General features: G+C 39.7%; 1 protein-coding gene and 1 pseudogene across 3 annotated transcripts; both read right to left on the reverse strand.

Moving 5' to 3' along the window:
• Positions 1-2,330: 2,330 nt before the first annotated feature.
• FAM76A (family with sequence similarity 76 member A) lies at positions 2,331-24,715 on the reverse strand. 3 transcript variants are annotated; one of them, XR_012079366.1, is made up of 9 exons: positions 23,267-23,412; positions 21,920-21,984; positions 18,448-18,502; positions 17,447-17,599; positions 13,438-13,595; positions 8,837-8,923; positions 5,969-6,104; positions 3,554-3,689; positions 2,331-2,926 (listed from the first exon to the last, which is right to left on the reverse strand). XR_012079366.1 is itself a non-coding variant. In XM_072974991.1 (9 exons), exons 1-9 carry the CDS (start codon positions 24,702-24,704, stop codon positions 2,840-2,842), a joined length of 924 nt encoding a protein of 307 aa, XP_072831092.1. In that variant the 5' UTR covers positions 24,705-24,715; the 3' UTR covers positions 2,331-2,839. The 3 variants fall into 3 exon arrangements, 2 of the variants coding, with proteins under 2 accessions (XP_072831092.1, XP_006196914.1); XM_072974991.1 differs by lacking the exon at positions 23,267-23,412 and adding an exon at positions 24,624-24,715 and having other exon boundaries at positions 3,554-3,655; XM_006196852.4 differs by having other exon boundaries at positions 3,554-3,655; positions 23,267-23,471.
• Positions 8,935-13,418, reverse strand: LOC140700747 (small ribosomal subunit protein eS6-like; annotated as a pseudogene).
• Positions 24,716-26,069: the final 1,354 nt, after the last annotated feature.

Here is a 26,069-nt window from a genome sequence, read left to right on the forward strand (position 1 = left end):
AGGCCCCACTTCCCAATACTACCATCTCTAGGGGTTAGGATTTCAACATACGAATTTGGGTGGCGGGGGACAGGGGATAAACATTCAGACCATAGCACTTATTAAACTCTCTTTAGAGAAAGTAAGTTGTCACTGAGCCTATAGAACAGAATGACCAGGATGTGGCAGTGGTGATGTCTGAAGGGCACCTATTTTTACTTTAGAAACCCACTAGCACCAAGGTTTCAAACTAATACATTCCTATCCATGAAATGGCATCCCAAAAAACTTCATTCATACCTTGTGAAGATTCATCCTGTATTACATTTTGAATAATGGCAAATATAAAATCAAGGAACAATGGTATTGTCCACATTCCACTAAATGGAAACCCAAGAGTACAGTAACTTTGTCAGTTTTCTTCACTCCTGCACCCTGACTGCCTACCAGGGCTTACATCAAAGCAAGCACTTTAACTGCATAAAATCACAGAAGAAAAAGAGAATGAATTTATTCTCTGATGGACATGAAACTCCCTATTAGCACAGTTAGGCTTTCAGTTTTTTAAATGTACAAGCAAGACAAACTGTTCTTCTAGGTTGAAGGGAATTATGGGATATGTCTATTGGTGAACCAGCAAGAAATAAATAAATGAAAAAAAAACCCAACAATTATATTTGAGTCAATATGAATTTTTATTAACACACATTTGTCAAAGTCTGTACAAACCAAAACATTCCTGTGTTTTAAAATGTCCATTATTACAAACATACAAATAAACAAAAGGTGTTACCAAAAGTTAGCTACTCAATTTCATGGTAAAACAGTGTCATGGTTTTTAAAAACCAAAATTTCAAGACTGAGGTTTCTTCCTTCTCTTTTTGGAACTTGTGGAAAGTTAGAAAATGTGTGGATTTGCTTTATATTAAATGCCAAGACCTTAAAAAAAGATTTAGTATAAAACTAAATGTTTTTAAATTGTTACTTCATGTAACAGAATTTCTCAAGTCTTTAAAATTAAAAAAGAAAAACCATGACTGTAACTTTTTTCACAATCTTTTCCCCATAGTCAGTGTAAATGTATCTGAAAAATATTATCTGACAGTTTATCTTTACCTAAAAGTTTCTCATTCAAAAAGTTACAAAACTATTTAGCACTGCCATTTCCCTCGCTTAGAAGGGAAAATTACATGCCCTACTAGAGTGATATGTAAGCGACATGGTCCATTGTTCCTCTTACCAGAAGGAAGCCACCCATTTCCACATCTCTGTCCAATTATGTGCATGGCTCCACTCGTGAGAATGCTCACAAATTAGAAGCTTTTGCTTCCAGGAAATGCCTAGCAAGTGAAACTTACTGCTACACTTTTGGTAGACTGAGGTACAAATATCAACTGCCCTTATGATTACCTCTAACTACAGTACCCCCTGCAGTAGTGATTCCAACATAGTTGGTTTTACTGTTTCATGGCACACTACATATCTCTAACTTCTTTCACAAACATCATATAGAGGACCTGAGAGTATGGCTGGAAATACAAATCTATCATCTCTCCTGGAAGAGTAAATCCATGTGCCTATTCGGTCAAGAAGGGAAAACAGGACACAATGCTGGCTGGGGCCAAGCTGTTTTTAAAAAGCACCTGTTTTCAATACATTTCCATTAAAAGCAGGGAGTGTACAGGCTAGGGTGGGTGAGGAGGAGTGGAGAGAAGGTACAGTGACATCATTTCTCCCAGTCAGAGTCCATACTTGAGCAGCTCATACCAACTGCTGAAATGCTCTGTAGTTCAAATACTACCCCATTTTGAATCATGTTTAAAAAAAAGTTATCCGACAACGGCCCAGTATGACAACTGATAAAGCGAGTAAAGAGCAATTGTTTTTAAAAAAGAGATGGCAGTGTGAGAATTTAAAATCAGTCACATAAAACAGTTAGGAAAGGGGTGGGGGTGGGAAGTGTCCAGTACAACCTGGACAACCTTTCTTTCTGCCCTTACTTAGAAAGACAGACTGTCCCAAACTTTGCTACCTCCCTTAAGTATCTTCTTAAATGCTCTTCTAAGAAATCCTCCAAAAGGCACTTAACTCCATACTTACATATTGAATTTTTTAACCTTAGCAATCAGTTTTTAAGACTCCAAGGTAATAAGAAAGAAAAGATCTGATTCTTTTTCTAAAAGCTAGAGAGTAGGACTTTTTTTCAAGAGGCATCACTTTTACAAGAACAAGCTAGGCTACCATTATTCCTTTATCAAGAAAAAGTTTCTTTTTTTAAAAAATAAATAAAACTCTGACTATACATAATACAAAGTTCATACATAATATACCTGGAAAAAAACCCAAGAGTATACCCTGAAGCAAAAGGTTTATTGGAGAGAAAAAGTCTCTGCCATTGTACCAAGTCTTAAGGTGGCAGTTTTCAAAGTTCAGAGGGTGGCAGTGATATGTAATTAATGCCAAACTATTTGCTTATGGGTATGGCAGGATGCAATGATGGACAGAAAAAAAACATTCTGCACATAACACTGAGCAGTGACCACCACACACACAAACAAAAAAGTACCAAAAGAGAGAGAGACAGACAGACAGAAGTACTGAGGGAAGGGTGGAGGGGAGAGAAAAGAGTGAGAGTGTGAGAGAGTTAGAGAGAGAGAGCTCAAAACCCCAAACATTCAAGCATGCAGTCATAGCACAGTACAAACCAGGTGTTTCCATTCAGCCCACTGCAATCGCACAAAGGACGGTAACTGTAATAAAATAAGAGATTTCTTAAAGGTTGCAATTCCCAGAGAACAGCCAGGTTGCCACCCTAACCCAGGAATCCATTTGCTGTTGCCGGGAGCCTCTTTGTGTTCTCTCATGGAGAGGTTATAGCTCCCGACTTCTCTGACTTCTTGCTCTTGGACAGGGCAGCTGCCTGCTTCAGGAGCTCTCGGTTTTTGGCCTTAAAAAAAACAAAACAAAACAAAAATCAGTGCAGGAAGGCTATTTTAGCAGGATAGGATATGTTTTTCATGCAGACGCTAAGGCAGACAATGTAGAGGTCAGGAAGAGAAGAACAAATTGTAGAGGTAGAAAACAACAGAAAGCTCTAGGGCTTGGTTCAGGGGGAAGGAAGTATTTGCTGGAGGTTCTAGTCAGTGTACTTGAATCTCCTGGGAGTCACTGTCACAAAAGGATGCTTTATGCAAAACAAACAAAACACGGAGTGCCTTAATGTGCCAGATGGACAGAATCTACAATTCAGACATCTGGAATCACATCTGGTTTATCCAAAAATCAAAGAACACATTAACTCCCCTGTTTTTGAGGGAAAAAGATCAGAACACATCCAAGAATGAAACAAAGACAAGTTTGACACAACATTGTAAAATGACTACAACTCAATAAAAAAAGTAATAAAAATAAAAATAAAGTGATTGAAGAAAGATCAAAAAAATGAAACAAAGACAACTATAAGATGGACTAATGTGATTTGTCAATTCTTTGAGAAAAAAGAAATCTAAGAGATGATCATTTAAAATACGATCAGCTAAATACACCAGAGTAACTGTATTAAATAAGCAGTCACCTGCAATTGTTCTGTGACTTCCTTATGGGTTTTCTCCATCTGGTTCATTTTGGCTCTCATCTGAGATTCCTGGTATTGAAAATCAGCCTTCAACTCTGTGATCTGACAGGAAAAAAGCAGTGACCAGAAGAAATTTCTGTGCAATGAAAAATGTTTTGGTATCAGAGAGCTAAATGGTCCTCCAAATTAATGAAACCCAGGACTTTCCTAAAGATCCATACCTAAATCAAAGCCAGGGAATGATGTATCTTACTTTTTCTAACAATTTCCTGAAACTTACCCAAAATCCTGAAGCAGTATTTATGATACTTAACCACTAACAGGTTTTAGAGATTTCATGTATTTAACATATGCAATAATCTTCCAAATACTCACCTTCAAATAATTCAGTGATTATAACAAATATGACTGATAGTTTGAGAGAAGCCCTGAGAATAACAGCTGCTGCTATTTACTGAATTTTTACCCTGTTCCAGGCAAACTGTTTGATTATATTATTTCATTCAATCCTATCATAACCCTCTGGGGAGGAAATAATAATTCTTCCCATTTTACAGCTGGGAACATCAAGGCTTAGAAAGGGTTAAGTAACGTGGCCAAGATCAAACACATTAGCAAGAAGCAGAGCTAAAATTCAAACTCCAGGCCTTCTTCTACTGACTAGGCTATTCAAGGAGTACAGAGAAGAGATGTCTAAATCAGAGAAGTGATGTGTGAGCTGAGTTTTTAGGTACAAGCAGCAACTGGCACGTGAGGTAAGGAAAAGGGCATCCAAGCAAAGGGAACAGCATGGGCACAGGTAGAGTGCGAGATACTCGAGAGCCTGTTCAAATGACTGATGAGCGTGGAGAGTGGCAGATGAGGCTACAGACAGGCAGGCATGAAGCGGGAGAGCCTGTGTTCCAAGCCAGGGAGCGTGACCTTGATTCTGAAAGTTACAGGAAACAATCTACTATTTGTTTTTGCTCCTTTTAAAATCCTAACTTTGCAAAGCACTAGTGTTCATTTTGTCTCTATTTTGTAAAAATCCTTTTATGTGCCACTCTGATCTAGTTCATGAAGGAAGTATTCTTGGCTCCACTTTTATCTGATAGTCATGTAGTAAACTGAAAAGAATACTGGTCTCTTCCCATGAATCTCCACCTTACTGGCAGAAAAAAGCATAGCACAGTAGAAAGAATGGTAGAGTCAGAAAGACTTGGATTCATTCCTTTGTTTTGCCATTTACCAGCTATGTGATTTGGAGACGTCATTTAATCTCTTTAGGTCCATTTCCTCATCTGTAAAATGAGGTAGAAATCAGATGGAAAGAACGCATGTAAAGATTTTAACATTATGTCTTTGTTAGCCATTCAGAATGAATCACAGCATTCCGAACACAGTGCAAGACAACATACAGCCTAAGGGAGAAAAAGAGCTAACAGAAGAAACTGGAACCCAAACAGGAAAAACATGGAAGGCATTCTTCATCTATGAAATGATAATAATAATTCCTACCTCAAAGTGTTGTTATGAGGATAGATGAGTTAATACATATAAAGCACTTAGGATAGAGTCAGGCATGTAGTCAGCAACCAATAAAAGTTAGCTATTGTTATTACTGCTATTAAAATATTAAGGCAAAAATGAGATACTCTCTAAAAATCTGAAAATAAGAAATAATAGACATGAATCAAAACAAGGACATATAAAGCTCCCCTAAAGATGGAGGATGACTCTTAGGCCAGAATAAGACTTCACTGAAGATATTAACAAGCTTAAAGAATGGGTCACTCAGGAAGCAAGCTGTCAGCAATGGAAGCAAAGTGATGCAGTCATGGAGGAAGGCCTACCTGAACACTGCCCAGGGAGGAGAGAGAGCTGGCTCACAGAGTATGAGTATTACTGTCCCATGGATACAGCCATCCCAAAAATAGAGATGGAGGCATCCAGTTCCCTTAGCCCGAGAGCATTAAAAATTCCAATTACATAACTACCTCCCAACTCCATGCTCATTCGTTACCCACTGATTACAGCCTTCCTAGATAGCTTATGCTGAGAAGAGTACTCTGTTGTATGCCCTACTAGGAACTAAGAGGCAGACATTGTTGTTTTATACATCATCTCTGTAAGCTTGGTCAACATGAGTCTTCCCTTAGAAGTGGACGCTTCCTCCAAACGAAAGAAAGAAAAATCAACTTTCTAAACCCATTTGACTGTAATGGATTCATGATGGTAATACAATGCTAGGAGTCATCTTGGCAGAAAGCAAGCTTCTCTCCAGGACATCCCAAACTTGCCACTGGATTTCTCTCTCAAAGCATCAATGGTAAATACCCAACAAACATTCATCAAACAGAGTTAGCATCATGCCCTAAATCACACACTTTACCCACTTGCATCACTCTGGTCTGAGAAGTATTAACTAAACAGTACCTTCTTTTCTTTCTCTAAAATCATTTGATCTTTTTGATGCAGCATCTTCTTCAGAGTGGCTACTTCTTCCTTCAGTTGGGCAATGATGACAAAGTGGTCAGTGCCTGGTGAGTCCAGAGCCAGATCTGGGGAAAAGCTAAGTAGAAAAATGGAAGGGAAAAAAATGAGTTGGATGGATAAATTTTTTTCTACCTGAGGACACATCATAGGCCACTTGACTGCAAGTGCAAGGGCAGGAGCAACTATCTGAATCCCCAGCATCAAGCACAATGCTCCATATACACCTGACTCAAGAGTATTCGCTAAACTGCACAGGCAAGGTGGCCATCAGACAACTATACCAACCAAAGCCACAACCCAGAGCAGCATCTTTGCTCACATTCAGGAAAAAAATAAATGCCATCTCACAAGAGCCAAGGATATTCTGTTTCAGGTTCATTGAATATCCACAGTTATTTATGGGTGAGAGAGTCCATTTTTTTTGATTAGATAATTTCCCTAGAATCTGGATAAATTATCAACTGTAAGCTTATACATTTTTCTTTAAAGTGTCCCATAGTTTTTGGCTCTTTGTTTTCTGCTCCAAAGCCTATGATGTGGTGCAGCTGCTGAGAAGCTGCTATATTCCACCCTAAGAGCAGTCAGTCCTTTTAAAAAATGATAAAAAGAAGATGAAATTAATACAAAGGAAGCCAACTCCCCCATGCTACAACTGGCCTGTTGATTGTCACTTCTGATGTCAAGAATTCTGTGACACTTAGTTAGGAAAGGAACAAAGAGGTGGCAAACTTCAGAGTCACATCACAACCTGGGTTTTCAACAGAATTCTCCCAGTAACAGTCTCTGAGCACTTCAATTTGTCGAAGAGACAGGTGAACTCTGTCCTTTTAGTAGAGTCTCTTAACCAGCACCAGTTTCAGGGAATCTGTAAAGCTCTGAAATTGTGTATACAATTCTGTGTATATATATACAAAGGGTGGTTTCTAGGGTGAGGTTTTTCAGGCTGGTCAGAGGTGTCTCAGACCCAAACAAGTTAAGGAATCACTGCCAAGAGAGTCAAATCCCACCCTTCTCTAGAGACTTCCCAAAGGAAGCACTTTACTTTTCCCAGGGCAACCTTTAAGTAAAACACAAACCTGTTTTTCCTCAGCAGATACTGCGATACTGATTCCCAACTGCCTATACCAATATAGCAACTACTCTAGATCCCTCTTGCTGTTGGTTCTTTCCTACATCTCCAACAACATCCAGTAACCAGCAATTCTCTACACAGGTAGAAACTCCAAATAACAAGGTAAACCACTGGACATACTTCCTCATAGTCACCAAGTCAAACATTTCTATGGCTAGAATGGGAAGACACAGTCCATTGATAAGAATATTCCCCCTCAGTCTATATGAAGCATATAAGAAGAATGGATCACTGCTTTTCTAATTGATAAATATGCAGACTTACTGGGTAACAAAAAGTAAATGTAAAATAATAAAACAAGGCATACAGGGGAAACTATTGAAAGGACCCATCATCAGTCTCCACTGGTTTCAATACCTGCCAGGGGACTATCTTCCCTCAACTCAACAGAATCTATTTAAACCACAATTAGAGTAACAAATAAAATGGAGTAATGGGCTAGTATAAATAACTTGTTATCCCCAAAGCTCCTAATACTCTGCTCTACCGACTTCTTTTTTTAATTGAAATATAGTTGAGGTACAATATTATGTTAGTTTCAGGTATACCACATAATGATTTGACATTTGCATACAACATGATCATAAGTCTAGTAAACATCAGTCTCCATATAAAGTTATTATTTTATTGACCATATTCTTTATGCTGTATATTATATCCTCGTGACTTTGTTTTTACTGCATAACTGGAAGTCCATCTCTCTTAATCCCCTGCACCTATTTTGCCCAACCCCTTCCTTACCCCGAACCTTCTGGCAACCACTTATTTGTTCTCCATATCTATTAGTCTGTTTTCATTTTACTTCGTTTTGTTTTTTTAGATTCTACATGTAAGTGAGATCATGCAGTATTTGTCTATCTCTGACTTACTTCATTTAGCATAATACCCTCTAGATCCATCCATGTTCTTGCAAATAGCAATATTTCATTTTTTATGGCTGAGCAATATTCCACTGTGTGCGCGCGCACGTGTGAGTGTGTGTGGACATACATTGTATTTTGTCTACTGATGGACACTTAGTTTACTTTTATATCTTGGCTATTGTAAATAATGCTACAATGGACATTGGAGTGCATATATCTTTTCAAATTAGTGTTTTTTTCCCCTTTGGGTAAATACCTAGAAGTGAAATTGCTGGATAATATGACAGTTCTATTTTTAATTTTTTGAGGAACCTCCATACTATTTTACGTAGCAGCTCACCTATTTACAATCCCACCAAGACTGCACAAGGGTTCCCTTTTGTCCACATGTTTGCCAGCATTTGTTATCTGTCTTTGATAACAGCCATCCTAACAGGTGTGAGGTGCTACCTCTTTGTGGTTTTGATTTGCATTTCCCTGATGATTAGTGATGTTGAGCATCTTTTCATGTATCTGTTAGCCATACGTATGTCTTCTTTGGAAAAATGTCTACTCAGGCTGCATTGGGCTGTCTCTCATATGTTATCCCTCACAGACTGAGGAATATTGCAGTCTTTTAATGGCAAGATTGAATTTATAAACATGTATCAGTATTGCTTATTTATAAGACATCACGTGGCTAGAGTAGTGACCCTAAGAAGTTCACTGATAACCACAGATTAGCTCCATGGCAAACCCTAAAATGCATACCTGGTTCAGGAACTATTAATGCATTTCAAACAGAAGCATGCACACATACTCAGATTGGCTTACCTGTCTCCATTGGTTGTGATTGACTCAAACTTGGATTTTTTCTTTGGGATTTCATTTTGAATTGAAGACGTAGAAAGTGTTTTCTGACTATTAATGGCAAAAAAAGAGAAAGACACATATTAGAAATCAAAGATTAATAAAACATCAATATGGAAGTCTTGTCAAATGGGACCAATGTAATACTATAGCTCTTCTATGCAAGAGCTAATTATTCTTGACCATTAAAAGCTACCAAAGTGTTGATTTCATAGGTCTTGGATGCCTGGGTAGCTCATTTCCATGGTCCCTCCCCACCCCCAAAAATTCTTGGCCTTAATTAAATATTTTGTGCTTTATTAATAACTATGAGAGCAGAGTCAATGGAACTTCAATAAGAAGTATAATCTATCTTATAGTTTAAAAAGTACTTTCACATTCATTGTCTCACATGCAGTCTGTGAGGCACATACAAGGGATTAATTCTACTTTGCAGAAACTGAAGCTCATCAAAGTTAACTGACCTACCCAGGGATATATAGCTAGTTAGTAGTGAAGCTGGGACTACACATCAGGTTGACATATTTGAACTCCAAGTCTAGTTCTTCTTCACTTTATTTCTGTGAATCTACTGGTATCTGAGTCCCACAGCAACACAAAACGTCAGTTTTAGCTCTAATAAGTTCACCCCCTAAAACTGGTCTGCAACCCCTTCACTTTGATAGATACCCAATTGCTAAGCCCAAAAGCTGCTTCAGATCTTTTCTTACTTGGCCTCTTTTCAACATTTGATATCATTGACCATACCGTCCTTTTTTCCCCCTGACTTTATTGAGAAATAACTGACAAATGTAATTGTATATATTTAAAGTGTACAAGGTGACAATTTGATATACATGTACATTATGGAATGATTACCAAGATCAAGATAATTAACAGACCCCTCACCTCACATACTTCTTTTTTTTTATAGTGAGAATGCTTAAGATCTGCTCTCAGCAACTTTCAAGCATATAATACCAATATTAACTATAGTCACTAAGCTGTACATTAGATCCTCAGAACTACTATTTCTTATGAAGTTTATATTCTTTGACCTTCACCTCCCCATTTCCCTCTCCCTCAGCCCCAGCAACTACCATTCTATTCCGTTTCTATAAAACTGGCTTTTTTTTTTTTTTAAAGATTCCACATAAAAGTGATACCACACAGTATTTGTCTTTCTCTATTTGGCTCATTTCACTTAGCACATGCCCTCCAGATGTATCCATGTTATCCCAAATGGCAGGATTTCCTTCTTTTTTTATGGCTGGATATTCCATTGTGTATATATATCCCACTTTCTTTACCTGCTCATCCTTCAAAGGACATTTAGGTTGCTTCTATATCTTAGGTATTGTGAATAAAGCTGCAATAGACACAGGGGTGCAGATATCTCTTTGAGATATTAATTCTATTTCCTTCAGATACATACCCAGGAGTGATTGCTGGATCATATAATAGTTTTATTTTTCATTTTTTGAGGAAATATTATACTATTGTCCATAATGGCTGTACCAATATACATTCCCACTAACAGTGTATAAGGGTTCCCTTTTCTCCACATCTTCACCAGCATTTGTTCTCTCTTGTATTTTTGATAACAGCCATCCTAACAAATGTGAAGTGATTATCTCACTGTGGTTTTGATTTCATTTCTCTGATGATTAGTGATGTTTAGCACCTTTTCATGTATCTACTGGCCATTCTGTATCTACTAGACATTTTGGAAAAATGTCTATTCAAGTCTTTTACCCATTTTTAATTGGATTATTTGCTTTTTTGCTATAGAGCTATATGTGTACTTTCTATATTTCAGATATTAACCCTGATACTTGTTTTGCAAATACTCACACCATTTTCCTTGAGTGCTTCTGGAATCTGTTCTCAGCCTCTGATCTGAGTTGCATCATTCAAGAGCATTTTTTTAAGAGCATGGTTTTAACAATTATCTATCATAGTGGTTGGAACTTATGTTCCTCAGATCACCTACATCAGAATCATTTGGGACGTTTCTAACACAGTGCAGATTCCTGGAGTCTATCCTACGTCGTACTGAATTAAACTCTGGGGTAGGGCAACAGAAATCCACATTTTTAAGTAGTCTCTACTACCACTGACTCTTACATGCTACCAATGACTCATGTTCAAATCTCTCTTCCGAGTTCTACGCTAAGCTCCCACTAAATAATAATTCTTTTGTTCTTTTTCCCTCTTTTTTTTTTGATGTCAGATCTTATTTATTGCTACTATTAGAACATCTCATTTTTAACTGGGCTCAGACTTAGAAGTCAAAGCTCTCAGAGAGGACAGCCACCATCTCTTGGCAATCTGTTCCTGACGTTATTCTTTGGCCTCCTTCCTTCTCTTAGCCAAAAGTTTAGCATATTCTGCAGCCTTTCCCTTATTTTTCTTAGTATGTTGTTTCTTTAGAGCAATACACCAATGTTTGTGTTGCAGAAGATGTGAAGTAATAAGACATTGAATCTTGTGTACTTTGGTCCTAGGTTTCTTACCTTCTTTAAGGGCTTTCTTACAACATATCGGTGGACATCATCTTCTTCACAGAGACTGAAAAGTCTGCAGATTCTAGCTCTTTTGGGCCCCAGGTGATGCAGCACAGCAGTATCAATAAGTACAGGAATATCCTTCTCCCCTTTTTTTTCACAATGACCAAATTGAGAACACACAGATGTACAATGCAATCTCGTACAGATCTGCGTGTGCTTTCTGCAGTCCTACTGGGCCTGTAACAGGAATGCCCTTTACTCAGTGGCAGGGGGACAAGGCCGTGGGTCAACATCCTGCTTCGTGGGAAAACCTTGTTTGTTGTTCCCACCACTGATTCAGACCACATAACCCTTCCATTCCTCACCCAGAGTGTCTGCAGCAACTTCCACAGCAATACAGTTCTCGTAATGGTATGAAGTTTGCATTCATCGTCCACTTCAAGTGAGTTTCTGGCAGCCAGTGGCTGGTCAGCTTCATCCTAAAGCAGCTGACTGCCTCCAAGGTACCATGGGAAAGGCTAAAAAATTCTTCTTGATGCTTCAGCCTCAACTTTCCAAAACTGAACTTCTCTTCTGCCCTGCCTATATTCTAAGGATCTATCCATTCACCCATGTAAGAAACCTGAAAATTATTCTTTACTCATCCAGCTTCTGCCCATTTATCTGTTCATCAGATTATCTAATTTACTCATAAATTCTCCTTCTAAAGTCTCTTCCTGAATTTGCCTCTTCGATGCTCAGTACCACTGCCTTAGTCGAGGTTCTCTATTAACATCTCTTACTGGCACTCTTATCAAAAAAGCTTTTTAACTAGTCCCCAGTCTCTTTTTCCTCCAATGCATTCTCCGTAATAGTCTGTGTTAATTTTTTTAAAATACAGATTTATTCCCTCCCCTGCAAAATTACTTTCAGTGGCTTCCCGTTAATGCCAGGGTCAAATTCATGCTCCTTACCAGGTCTGCTGTATTTCTCCTCCTATTCTCCAGCTCCCAACCATAGGCTCCCGCAAAATAAAAGGAGTTGCTATTCTCTAGAGTTCCCTGTGGTCTCATGTGCCCTCTGTGTCTTTGCAAATGCTATTCCCTCAGCCTGGAATGTCTCTGCCCATTCCTTATCTGATGATTCTGACTCATCCTAAGATCTAGCGCCAACACCAGCTCTTCTCTGAGCCTCCTGTACCTGACTTCCTGAGGCAGTTAATTACTTGCCTCTCATGCCTGTATCTTGACATGTTTCCGTGGTGCCCACTGAATTATCCTGCAATGATCTGATTACAGGTCTGTCTTCCCTACAGACTGCACACTCTTGGAGAGCAGTGTGATTCTTTTACTTATCTCTGCATTCCTTGTAGATTGCCCGGCCTATAAAAGTACTTAACAATGTTTCTGAATGAACAAACAAAATCACAATAGTGATAATAACAATGAATAACTAAAATGTACTGAAACTTCCTATATACCAGTTATAAAACTAATCACTATGTACATACTATATAATTTATTTCCACAATAACTCCATAAGGTAGCATTATTATTTCCCTCATTTTACAGATGAAGAAACTTGCCCATGATCCCATATAGAGACCTAGGCAGGATTCAATCCAAACCAAACTCTTAACAACACTACAGATACTCTGAAAGGAAGCTGAAGACAACGAAGAAAGGACTTCTTTTTGACTGGCTCTCACAAGGACAAACCTAGGATATCTAACAATCTGCTATCCAAATATGCATAAAAAAGCTGCATCCATCAGACAGTGAACTGTCCAATCTTCTAGGGAGAGAATCCACTCTAAGGATGGGATGAACATTACATGTGAAAGTGGAATAAGTTTCACAAACTTTTAAGACACAGTACAAACCAAGTCAGAAAATCCTGATGCCTTAAGGAAGTCTCTCTGGTCCTTGGAAAGATACATGAATTATAAAACATGACAAAGGAGATTCGTTCTAGAAACTAGCAACTAGAGAGAACATGGAAAATTTATACAAAATGGTATGCTCCACGGCTAATTGTGTGAGTATTACATCTGATCTACCAGCACCTCTAGTCCTATCTTATGCATCTCGGGGTTACCTGTTATAATGGCTACCACCACTCAGTCGACTGTACTGCTCCTTCTCCTGGTGGCTGGCACGGGAAGAGCTGCTCAGGTGCTTCCTCTGCTCTTTGGTCTTCTGGAGGACCCGCTTGTATGAAAGTGTGCACAGCCAGCACAGCAATTTCCCGTCTACCTGAAAGATGAAGAGACAAGATAAAGAAGAAGGAATGTAATAGTGCAGTGACTGAGAACATGGGTCTTAGGAGCTAGAACTTTGGTTAAGTCCCAGATCTGCCACTTATGAGCTGTGTGACCTTAGGTAAGTCACCTGAGCTCTCTTGGGGTCAATTTCTTCGACTATAAAACGAAGGATAACAGTACTTACTTCAGAGAGCTGGAGTAAGGATTTAGTGACATAATGTAGGTAGAGCATGGTGCCAGGCATACAAAAACTGCTTTAAAAATATAAGCTGCTAATTTTTTGTGTCTTATGGTTTTGTTTTTCTTCAACTTAACAAAAGCCAGGGCAAACTCCCACAAGAATTTCAAAAGACACAAATACCTCCATGGTGCTCACCAAGGAAAATTCAGCAGGGAGAAGAGAAGACAGAAGATGACGTATAAAATTTATACTTGTTTTAATACCTTATAAATGGCTCACGAAATGGTATGCTGGATAGCTTTTCTCAGATGGGAAGAATGTCTCCAGAAAAAGACTGATTGGCGAGTAGCTTCCAGGGTCCCAGTCCCTGGTGGTGGCTTACCATGGCACTTTGAATTAGAAAAGTTGATCCCTTTGGGTAGAAGGAGCTCTGCACCATGGCGCAAGGCACAGGGCTAGGAAAGCAGAATGTGGCTTCCACAATCTTGTGACGCTGGGGCCTCTGTAAAGCACTCAGACTGAAGTCTGGTGTAGGTGGCAGGGCAGCAGGACTGGTTGGATTTACTCAGGGGAGGGAGTGTGCTGATATTTTATGGAATTTTAGTTTTCATGTCTTATCTCTGAATTAGATCTTGTGCCCCATCTCGAACATGGGTAGGCCATTCTATCATTTATCTAAAATATCTTTTATGTTGTTAACAAAGTCTCTTTGCACCTCACCCTCCCAACTTATTAGCAAGTCCATCAGTCTGAATCTGTCCACTTCTTTCAAACTCTACTGCTTCCATCTATGTAAAGCCATTCTCAGTGCTCACAACTGCGAGACCCACCCAAGTGATCTCTCTACCTCTTCTCCTGGGCCCGTATAAATCATTTCCATATAGCTGCCAGAGAGGGGTTCTTAAATGTAAATCTGATTATATCTCTCGTCTCTTAAAATCCAATGGTAGTGGGGAGGGTATAGCTCAACCGTAGAGTGCATGCTTAGCATGCATGAGGTCTTGGGTTCAATCCCTAGTACTGCCTCTAAAAGTAAATAAATAAATAAATAAACAAACCGAATTACTTCCCCCACCAAGAATAAAAACAAAAAAATAAAATACAAAAAACCAATGGCTTCTCATCATTATCTAGTACAAAATCCAAACTTCTTCCCATGGCCTATACTGATTTAAAAGTAGCCCCTACCTGCCTCTATAATCTCATTCCCTAGTTCACTCTTCCCATGTGACAAGCTCATTCTTGCCTCAGGTCTTTTCATAGCTGATCCCTCTTCCCAGAATCTTTGCCCTCCAGAGCTTCCCATGGCTGCTTTCTTCTCATCATTGCAGTTTCAGCTCAGATTTTATCTCCTTGGAGGGCCTCCTGATTGCCCAATCTAAGCTGGCCTCCTCAGTCATTCTCTTTCTCTACCATATACTCTATTTTCTTATAGCATTTACATCTAAAATTTGTGTTCATTTATTTCCTTGTTTATTCTCATCCATCTCTCACACACATGAATAAAAGCTCTGAGAGAATAAGATCTATTTTGTTTAGTTCATTAGTGTATTTCCAATACCCCAAACAGTATCTGATACATCAGCATCTAATTATTTGTTAATAAACATATAAATGACTTTTGAAACCAAACTTCAGTTTGGTGCATTTCATGGTTATGGGATATGGCCTGAAGGCCTGATTTTAAAATACTCTAGAAGACCTTGCCCAGGAAAGAGCTTTCACTGAAGGAGGGTTTGAAAACAAGGCAACTGCACTGAAAAGAGAGCCAACATTAACATGAGCATCGCACACCAAACCACAGGACACTTTATTTCAAATCTCTCCTTCACAAATCAACTTTTAAAATATAAAAAAACCCTTCTGAGAATTAAACTATCATAAAGCAATAATCATAGATAACACTGAGTACTTATGTGCCAGATCCTTTTTGAAGGGCTTTACACATAACTCACTTGATAACAATGATGAGGTCTGATCAGCCTCATTTACAGATGAAGAAACTGAGGCACTGATATATTAATTTGCCCAGAGTCACACAACAAATAAGTGACAGAACAAAGACTTCAACCCAGACACTTTGAGTCCAGATTATTCACCCTCAATCCCTAAGCTTAGTCCTCCTAAAGTTTGTAAATGTGTATTCAGGGTGCCTGAAAATATCCAACTCTTAAGATAACTAGAAAGTAAAACTTAATGAACTCTAGGGTAATCCAATTAATAACATAGGTACCATTTATTCAGGCTCAAATTAAGTGTTTTATATACCTATCTCAATTAAACCTCCCTATGTCCTTGTAAAGTAGCTACTGTTATTTCCACTAGAGAGATGATGAAACTGATGCATAATGAGAGTGAGCAATTTGCCCAGGATCATTCAGCTAGGCTAGGAGTGGGATGGAATTCAGGTCTGTGGGACCGAAAAGCTTGTGCTCCAACTATCATTATATGTTACCTTCCAGTTACTAATTCAGCTTCTCCAGTATCTTGATTCAGGGAAGAGGTGCCCCGGTTGGCAGGCAAGAGTATTCTGGTCAGTGGAAAGTTATTTCCTCCCATTGCAAATTAATGAATTTGGTTAGCAAGAGTCAGCTTTTGAGAGTCTAAGCATCTCTGAAAAGCACCTCTGGACACTGAGAGTTTCTGTACTATGTTCTTTCATTCAAAAAATATTTATTGAGCACCTACTATATGCCAGGCTGCTGGTAATACAGCATGAAAACAAGACGGACAAAGTGCTTACATTCTAGTTGGGGTGGTCAACATGTAAGCAAATAAACAAGATAATTTCTCACAATGTCACATGCTATGAAGACAATAAGCAGGATAATATGATAGAGTAACTGAGGGAGTTAGTAAAAGAAGGTCTCTGTGAGAGGTGGCATCTGAGCTAAGACCTGACATGCGGAACCAGTTATGACACTCCAGAGAAGGAAAAGCAAAAGTCCAGCCAGCACAAAGGTGGAAATGAGACTCTGAAGGACTGAAAGGTGGACACAGTGCAGCTGGACCAAGGGGAGACGCAGGGAGTATGATGAAAGATAAGACTGAGAGTCAGGTATGGACTCTACAGGCCACGGAAGGAGCTTGGGTTTTATTATAATGCAATTGTAAGCCATCGGAGGGTTCTAAACAGACCAAATCTAAACCATTTTAATTCCACCAAGGCACCATCGTTCCACACAGAGCTTCGTCTATATTATCTTTTTGTGAGCTTTAACTTCAATAGATAGAAACATTTAAAGAGTCAGACAGTAAAACTGGTAATAGACTATATTTTGCTTAAGTCGCAATCTCTCATCTACATTGTTCTATAGAATTTTGCCAATCACCACTTCACTTTTAAGGGATGCTGGATCGCTGTAATTCAGATTCTGATGAAATACTAACCCGTGAAATGTTAGAATATAATGGTTCACATTTGATAAATGAAGAAAACAAAGGCTGACTATCATATGTGCAGTCGAACTGTAATAATTCTACCTAATAAAACTGAAAAAGGAAAAAAAAAAGAAAAAATGGCTGACTATCTTCTTCAAGGTCAATAACAAAACCTGGGAGAGGAAATGAGAAATCATTCTCTGTTATATGTCTTTTTAACATACTGGCCCACCTTAATTTCTCTGAATAAAAAAAAAATCAAGAAAAACACAGAGATTTACCTTCTTTCTATCATCTTTCCTGTCAAACGCACACTGCTGCTTGCACTGTTCACAGGAATATGGTGGTCCATACTTCTTCTCTGAATTTGTGCAGCGCTGGCATTTGTTGCCAATAAATGCCGCAATTATGTTGCAATACTGACAAGGTTTGGGCTTAAAGAGGAAAAAAAAGTGCCAGGTAAGTATATCATAAAATACCAGTGTGTTTTTTAAAGCAATGATTTCTATTATACATAGTTCATTAGTTGTGGTAAAAATGCATTCCCAACTTCATAAATTTCCTTTTACATTGATCAAATAATGCCCAATTCCTAAAGAACTATTAATTTTTTTTTATTTTTGTGAAGGGGGAGGTAATTAGGTTTATTTATTTATTTTAAGTGGAGGTAGGAAGAATTGAACCCAGGAACTCATGAGTGTTAACCACTCTCCCATTGAGCTGTATACCCTCCCTATAAGGACTACTGATTTTAAAATAAACAAATAACAAAAAATCATTAGCATATACGCTGGGACTTCTAAAACAAATTCAATAGAACCAGCTCTTTGAAGCCACCAGCAGGTGCTTCCAAATTTCCAAAAAGGCCTCTTTGCTGTTATCAGTGTAGAAATATGTTGGAGAATGCCTGCCAGGACACAGTATGCTGAACCCTAACACTGAGAGTCAAAAGCCAAATCATTCATCAAAATGAATGGTCAACTGTTACCAAACAAAGAGGTCAAGTCATAGGATTCATCTTCCCTTTGTATACTGGTTACTGAAGCTGCTCAAGGAAAATTATAATCACAATCCTGCCATAGTGACTATAAACACAGAACTCCTTAATATGAAGTGTTAGCTAAGTCTGAAATCTAAAACACTAGATAAATTTTTCTGAGAACATTTTTACACATAACAAAGTCTTCTAACAAAAATATTGTAATTATATTAATAGTCCATAGAAAGTAAGGTTCCAAGAGACTTGAGTACCCACTGTTAGGTACAGAGAAACTCTACTTACCGTTCCATACAACTGCACATTCTGAGCACATTTCTTGCAGATTGTATTGGTTTTACTGTTAAGGAAGAGACATAGGCTTCATAAGAAAAAAGTTGTTTTACTTACAATGTTTGAAAACTGATTCTTCCTTAAGCCTAAGGAATTTGCTCATTACTAAGCACTAAGATAAAATATGGTCTGGGCACTTGGTTAACTAAAGGTTGAGTATCTGGCAAGTAACTCTTTTAAATATTGTGTGGTTATAAATTATATTACCTTGAATAAAATAAGGGTTTGGTTAAAATGGAGAGTGAGTTATTTCTGACTGACATCTCTAAACATCACTAAGTAAAATTATCAGATATGGAGAGGACCCTCAAAAGAATATTAGACCAAAATGGACTAGTAGAAAATAGATTAATTCCTCTCAATTCAGATGACCAGCTGAGGAATTTGACATGAGGAATAAAGTATTTGTGTTTAGAATAAGTGCAGAGGTTGTATCCACATTGACCTTACTCTGTCTGTGTTCTCTACAAGTATATGAAAATCCCAGATGTGGGAAATAGGTGCTAACACCAAATATTGTCAATATTTCCAATTTCTCTAAGAGCTAACCACTGAAAAAAATAAAAGCACCCTTTACTTTGTAAAGATCCAGATCATACAATTACCTAAATCCTAAACTAATAAACTGCCTTGGGGAAAAAACTCATCTTCAAATAAAGTCATCTTCAAATAACCCTTTACAAAGAGGGGTATAAACAAATGCTTAATGTTTAAGAATAGTTTAAACAATAGTCTGGAGTTAGAAATAAAATCACATAAAAATCCAGTATATTCATTATTTGTGATTATTCATTATTTGTGATTATTTTCCCATACAATTCCTATCAAACTGACTATAAAGTTAAAAGACAAAAGAAAAACCCCAAAGTAGAAAACATTAAATTAAAATGAGATATTCAAATAAAGTATTTCCCAGGCAATTTTCTGCCAGTTTAGGAAGTGAAATACATTGAAAGAGACCTCTAGAAAGAGGATTAGCATTAGCGGTTCTGTGATACCAAACATTTGGGTTTATTCTTAGATTTATTACTAAAGGAGTGGGATGTATATACATATCAATATATACAAATGCTCCTAACATTTTAGAAAAAATCCCCCCAAAAAACCCTATTTCTATAATCCATCTTGAATTAATTTTTATGTTTGGTGTGAATTAAGGGTTAAACTTCACATCTCACCCTACACACAAAAATTAATTTGAGATGGATCATAGGTCTAAATGTCAAAGCTAACATAAAGCTTATAGTGTATATTGTGTATGTTTCCATTTATATGAAGTTCTAAAACAGGTAAAACTAATCTATGGTGGAAAGGAAGTCAGAACAGTAGTTGCTTGGGTGATTGACCGGGATGGGGCAAAAGAAGACTCTCTGGGGTGACAGTAATGTTTTATATTTTGATGGGGTTTGGGGTTCCACAGTTGTATACTGTGTGTAAAACTCATCAAATGATGCACTGAAGATGTGAGCATTTCACTGTGTGCAAATTTTACCTCTAAAAAAATTAAAAATCATAAACAAATATTGAACTCTAGTTAATGTTATGCACGCTGAAGTGTTTAGGGTCAAGTATACTGATGTCCACAAATTTAAAATGTATCACAAACAAGATGTATTCATATACTGATGGAGAGATGGATAGATGCAAATACAGTAAACATAAATTGCAGAATTTAAGAAGTGGGTAGATGGATGTTAACTGTCTAATTTTTTCAACCTTTTATTTTTGTTTGAAAATATAACAAAATGGGGAAAATATTGAAATGAGGCTGATTAAAATTGGGCTTCTAAGTCTATGTGTGAGCTAGCAAAGAGACCCCAACATGCTTAAGGCAGTATCACCTACAGCTACAGCTCCACAAAAGTTGAACTTACTATACCAATAAACCACTTTGCTGATAATAAAAAGTCCCCCAAGTATGTGTTCACTCACACCTGTTTTTCACACTTTTCAAAATGAGATTCACACAAAGCAAATGTAAAGGTAAATGAGTTTCAAATGTGACTACGGTTAACAAACTTAATCAGAACTGTCACATTTCCAAAAGTACCTTCTTTTGGATTATAAATTCTTCAAGCTCTGTATATAAACATATTAGAGCATGAGGATCATGTTTTACTGTTGTGGGACTGGTTTCTTAGTGTTGAAAAGTTCAAAACCACAATATAAAATTATTAAGGATCTGCAGCTTATACAACTCAATAAGAAAAAAATAAACAACCCAATCCAAAAATGGGCAGAAGACCTAAACAAGCAACTCTCCAAGGAAGACATACAAATGATCAAAAAGCACATGAAAAAATGTTCAATATCACTAATTATCAGAGAAATGCAAATCAAAACTACAATGAGGTATCACCTCACACCAGTCAGAATGGCCGTCATTCAAAAATCCAAAAATGACAAATGCTGGAGAGGCTGTGGAGAAAGGGGAACCCTCCTACACTGCTGGTGGGAATGCAGTTTGGTGCAGCCACTATGGAAAACAGTGTGGAGATTCCTCAAAAGACTAGGAATAGACTTACCATATGACCCAGGAATCCCACTCCTGGGCTTGTACCCAGAAGGAAATCTACTTCAGGATGACACCTGCACCCCAATGTTCATAGCAGCACTATTTACAATAGCCAAAACATGGAAACAACCTAAATGTCCATCAACAGGTGACTGGATAAAGAAGATGTGGTATATTTATACAATGGAATACTACTCAGCCATAAAAACCGACAACATAATGCCATTTGCAGCAACATGGATGATCCTAGAGAATGTCATTCTAAGTGAAGTAAGCCAGAAAGAGAAAGAAAAATACCATATGAGATCGCTCATATGTGGAATCTAAAAAACAAAAACAAAGCATAAATACAGGACAGAAATAGACTCATGGACAGAGAATACAGACTTGTGGTTACGGGGGGGGGGGTAGAGGGTGGGAAGGGATAGACTGGGATTTCAAAATTGTAGGATAGATAAACAAGATTACACTGTATAGCACAGGGAAATATACACAAAATGTTATGATAAATCACAGAGAAAAAAAATGTGACAATGAGGGTGTATATGTCCATGAATGACTGAAAAATTGTGCTGAACATGCTGAACACTGGAATTTGACACAACACTGTAAAATGATTATGAATCAATAAAAAATGTAAAAAAAAAATAAAAAAAATAAAATTATTAAGGATCTGAAAAATAAATAACTTTAATAATTGTAGCAATCAATGGGTAACTAGGGAACAATATGTGTATTTTACACCCATCAACATATTATAATAGGAAATAACAGAATCTGCATATAATGCAATTGATTACAGGTCTGTACATTACAACGAAACTGATTACAGATCTGTATATTGAAATGCATTACAGATTTTAAGAGGAAAAGCCTATTAACATCTTGCATGGTCAATGAAAATTGTACCTCTCCTGCTGGTACTCAGTCCTACAGTAGGTGCACTTCACAACAGGGTGTGCAATCCGACATTCCTGAAATGAAATGAGGATATAATTTTAAAAGGCAGTCAGAAATGGAAACAGTCTTCAGTAGGAGTCAGAAGACCTGGGTACTATTCCAAGCATAGCCACTGTGCTTGAGTGAGTCACTTAAACTTTCTGGGACTAATTTTTTTTCTCTGTAATACTGGCATCACCACCCTGCATTGATGTGGGAGTTAAGTAAGAATTTATATGGAACTAGTCATAAATTGTAAAACAAAGGTATGTATGAATAAGTTTCAGACTAGGGAATCAGAAGCCCTGGATTCTAGTCAGATTCTTCCTCTGACACTGTGTGATTTTTGAGCAGGTTCACTTGTGAAATCAAAGCGCTGGATTAAAACCATTTTAGCTTACATATATAATACTTCTTTAAAGTCAAAATACATACGTATGCATGTACACAAACAGAAATATGTGTTTTTGTCCAAAAAAGGCACCCAAACATTTGAGTTCTGTCATATTTAGTAAACAAGAAGTGACAAAATCACGGCCATTTGAGGCAATAATGACATACAATTATGAGTTATCCATACCAGAGACACAAACTCTGGATTATCTGGGGATATCTCAACATCACTCTCCAGCCGACTTGGTGACTTTTAACTGTCGCCCCACAGCACCTCTATTCATTTAAACAGGCAAAGCAAGATGAAGCAACTTAAACGAAAAAGAGAACTTGGACCTTCAGGAGTAAAATCTGATCAGCAGCTGGTTAGGGCGAGGACTGAAGGTCACTAACTAAATGCTGAAAAATCACCCTGTGGCTTCGTGCGCTTGATTGTGGGGCTCTACTATAAAGCCTCGCTACCTCCAACTCAGACTGGCTGAAAAGTGCCCATAAGGCGCCCGAGTTCGAGACGATCCTCCCGGGCAGCACCCAACTCTGGAGTTCAGTCCCAAGCGGCGCAGGGGGTCCCTAAGCCTCAACCAGGCAGAGCCCGGCGGCGGGGAAGCCAGCCCACGAGGGATCTCCGGCGCAGCTAGTTGGGGGCAAGCGGGGTACCGGCTATCCCTCCCTCGACCTCACGGGGTCCGAGAACGATCCCTTACGGTTGCTAAGCACCCGGACACGCCGGCCGCGGGGGCCTGGACTGCACCCAGGTCTCCCCTGCGTGCCCTGCCGACCCCCAGCGGGGAGGGTGCGGCTCCTCAGACAGGCGGGTCTGCCACGCCCTGCCCGGGGGACCCCGCCGGGCGTCCCCGCAAAATCGGGAGCTCCGGGCCGCGCCTCCAGCGTCCCAGTTCCCGGCCGCCGCCCCAGCCCGCGCACCTTGCACAGCTGCTGCCCCTGAGACAGCGCCTCGAAGGGGAAGCGCTGGTGGCACTTGGTGCAGGCGTAGAGTGCCGCCATATCCGGCCCGGGCCGTGCTCACCACCCTGCCGGCCCGGCCCACCGCTTTATCTGACAGTCTGAGGTACAACCTGGCGGCGGCAGGCTGCGGGCTGCGGCAGGCGGGCGGGCCCTCGGGTGCGGGAGGACCAGGATGGGCGCGGTGGCACTGGACGCCCGTTCACTGGTTCATTTCGACGTCTATCAAGCACAAAGGGGCGGGACACAGAGCTTATGACGACTCTGATTCGGTCTGGGCTGGAGTACGCCACTTCTGACGCGCGCGGCCTGGATTATGTAAAGCGCAGTCACGCGGGGGCGCCGCTGGTAGGGATGGTCTCCCGCCGGGGACCTCGGAAGCGCCCAGGCTCCTCCCACCTCTCTTGTTCCCGCCCTCTCTCCTCCTCTCTCTGCCGAGGGAGCATACGCTCTTCTCGCGATACCTCCACGGAGTTATGATATTTTAGTTTCCATGGAGTTGCCCTCTGACAGCGGGAGGGGCGCGGTTGGGCGGAGTGCGACGCATTGTTGAACTGGAACTCGGTCGCGAAGAAGATCCCGGGCTTGTGAGAAAATGCCTCCATCATCGGGGCAAGAGGGGCCCGCACAGCTGTCTCTCTTCAGGGAGAAGAGTAAACCGTGAGGGGCAACTTAGAAGGGTCCCCTCTGTCTTAGACCCCTAAAAAGGGAACTCTGGGGTCGCTGAGATCCAGAAAGAGAGAAGCCCCAGAGAGATCACCCCTATGTTGTGGAAGACGGGTGCTAGAGTGATGACAGCCCCTCCAGGAGAGAGAAGACGGATACTACGGCGAGGCCCTCCACCCTTGAGAGTCCTCGTGCCCTGCAGGCCCCCGCGGAGTGGGGTGCAGTTGGCTCGAGGCCCGCTTCCTGTGTCTTACCCAGTTGTACCCTCAGCTTCTTTCTCCAACAACCACCAGGCATTTCCTGGTTAGGCCAGACCGTCAGAAGTCAAGCCACACCCTCCGAGCCTCTTTGCCTCTCTTCAGCCCCCAGCCTGGAGAATCAAGGGGCTGTCCAAGGAATTAGAAACCTTGTTCTTGAGGCTTTGGCAGATTTTCCTTCAGTCCTGACTTTCTAAGTCTCTGCCTATAGCTGCTCTTGGGCTTACATTACTTTTGGTTCTGCCAACCACCTGACTGGCAGTAACTGCAGTTTTACCTCAACGTGCTTTTTTTTTTTTAATATTTGGTGGCACATTTATGGCTTCTAAATCCCTGCTCCCCCACAGACTGACTCTCTTTGATGCCTAAATCCAGCCTCCTCCTTGTGAGCTTACCCAAAGTTGTGTATTAATAAAAGATCTAGTCTCTAGAGTCAGAAAACTAAGGTTCAAAATCACTGCTCCACATCTAGCCATGCAACCTTGAACTTCTGGACTTCTCCCTATGGCTGAATTTCTTAAAGCCCCGCTTTCCTCAGTTGTATAATTGGGTCATTGTGATGATCAAAAAGACTACATAGAGGGTAATGCAGGGAAATTACTTAATGGGTAAGGGGTTTTACGTTGGAATAAGGGAAATGTTTTGGAACTAGGTAGAGGTGGTGGTTGCACAACATTGTGAATGTACTAACTGCCACTGAATTGTTCACTTTAAAATGATTAATTTTACATTATGTGAATTTCATCTCCAATTTTTTTAAAGGATGCAGGATGCCTGGCTTTGAATTTGAATAAGTGATAGAACCTGGCTCCATCGCTTAAAAGCTGTATGACTTTGGGCATATTAAAAGGAAACAAACAGATTTTCTAGCCTCCGCGCTCGGTGGGGACTTGCTGCGCTGTGGGTTCCAGGGACGCGGGTAGCACGGACCTCATGGCCGCCTGTTCTCCGATGGCGTGGCCGGGACAGGGGCGTGGCTGCCGTGAGTCTAGAAAGGTTCCCGCCGCGGCCGGGACTGGTCCGAGGGTCCTTTAATGCGTGGAGAGCAGCGTCCTGGTTTGGCCCGCGCCATGTTGTCCGTGGGACCTCAGGCTGCCCGGGTCTGTGTTCCCACGCCGGCAGATGGGGCGATGGGGTTGAGGGCATTTGAGTTATTGGTCATCGAGTGTATGTCAGGGAATTTTTCATAGAAGCGGGGATTTCTTGCATGTGAAATGGAAGGCACGTATGCTTACACGTCAGTGTGACATCTGATCAACACAGAAGTTAAGTACCATTTAAAGTTTAGATCTTGATAACTGTCTCAAGGTACAGAACTTGGTGGCAATCAAATGATTATCACCAACTTTGCAAATGAAAAATGGGTGCTTGAAGCAGACTGCTGCTAGCTGAATAGTTAATTATCTGGGAGCACAAAGACGACCTAAGGATGTGTTCTTAGTGAGGAATTTGAAAACATGATCTTCAGGAATTACTTAGATTATTTAAAATTTCTAGGGGTGATAAAATTACTGTTTTGGACAGCCCATAAATGTACATATGAAACAGTGGGGCCATAAATAAATTTAATGTGCAAAAAAAAAGCAAACAAACAAACAAGAAACAGTACATGGAACTTGGTACTCTAGATAAATTTATTTTAAAAAACTGAAATTCTTCTAGGGAGATGCTGGTGCCATGGATCACGTAAAAAACCCAGCCTCCCCTCTCCTCACACACATACTCCACACTGGGGTATGGACCCCTGTAAGTTTCTATTTCGTCCGGTTCTAGTCTCTACTATACTATTTACCAGTTTTGCAATTACCTATTTACTTGTTTTTTATCCATTAGACTATGAC

The sequence above is a fragment of the Vicugna pacos genome, chromosome 13 (assembly GCF_048564905.1).
Source record: "Vicugna pacos chromosome 13, VicPac4, whole genome shotgun sequence".
Lineage (NCBI taxonomy): Eukaryota > Metazoa > Chordata > Mammalia > Artiodactyla > Camelidae > Vicugna > Vicugna pacos.

Bases quoted from the DNA above. Each gene is read 5' to 3' on its own strand.
- FAM76A (XM_072974991.1), bottom strand. From the start codon at position 24,704: ATGGCTAGATGTGGAGCAGTGATTTTGAACCTTAGTTTTCTGACTCTA. The intron at 13,596-17,446 runs GTAAATCTCTGT...TTCATCTTTCAG, and splicing joins GGAAAGATGATAGAAAGAAG to GTAGACGGGAAATTGCTGTG. The intron at 6,105-8,836 runs GTAAGCCAATCT...TTTTCTACTTAG, and splicing joins ATCACAACCAATGGAGACAG to CTTTTCCCCAGATCTGGCTC.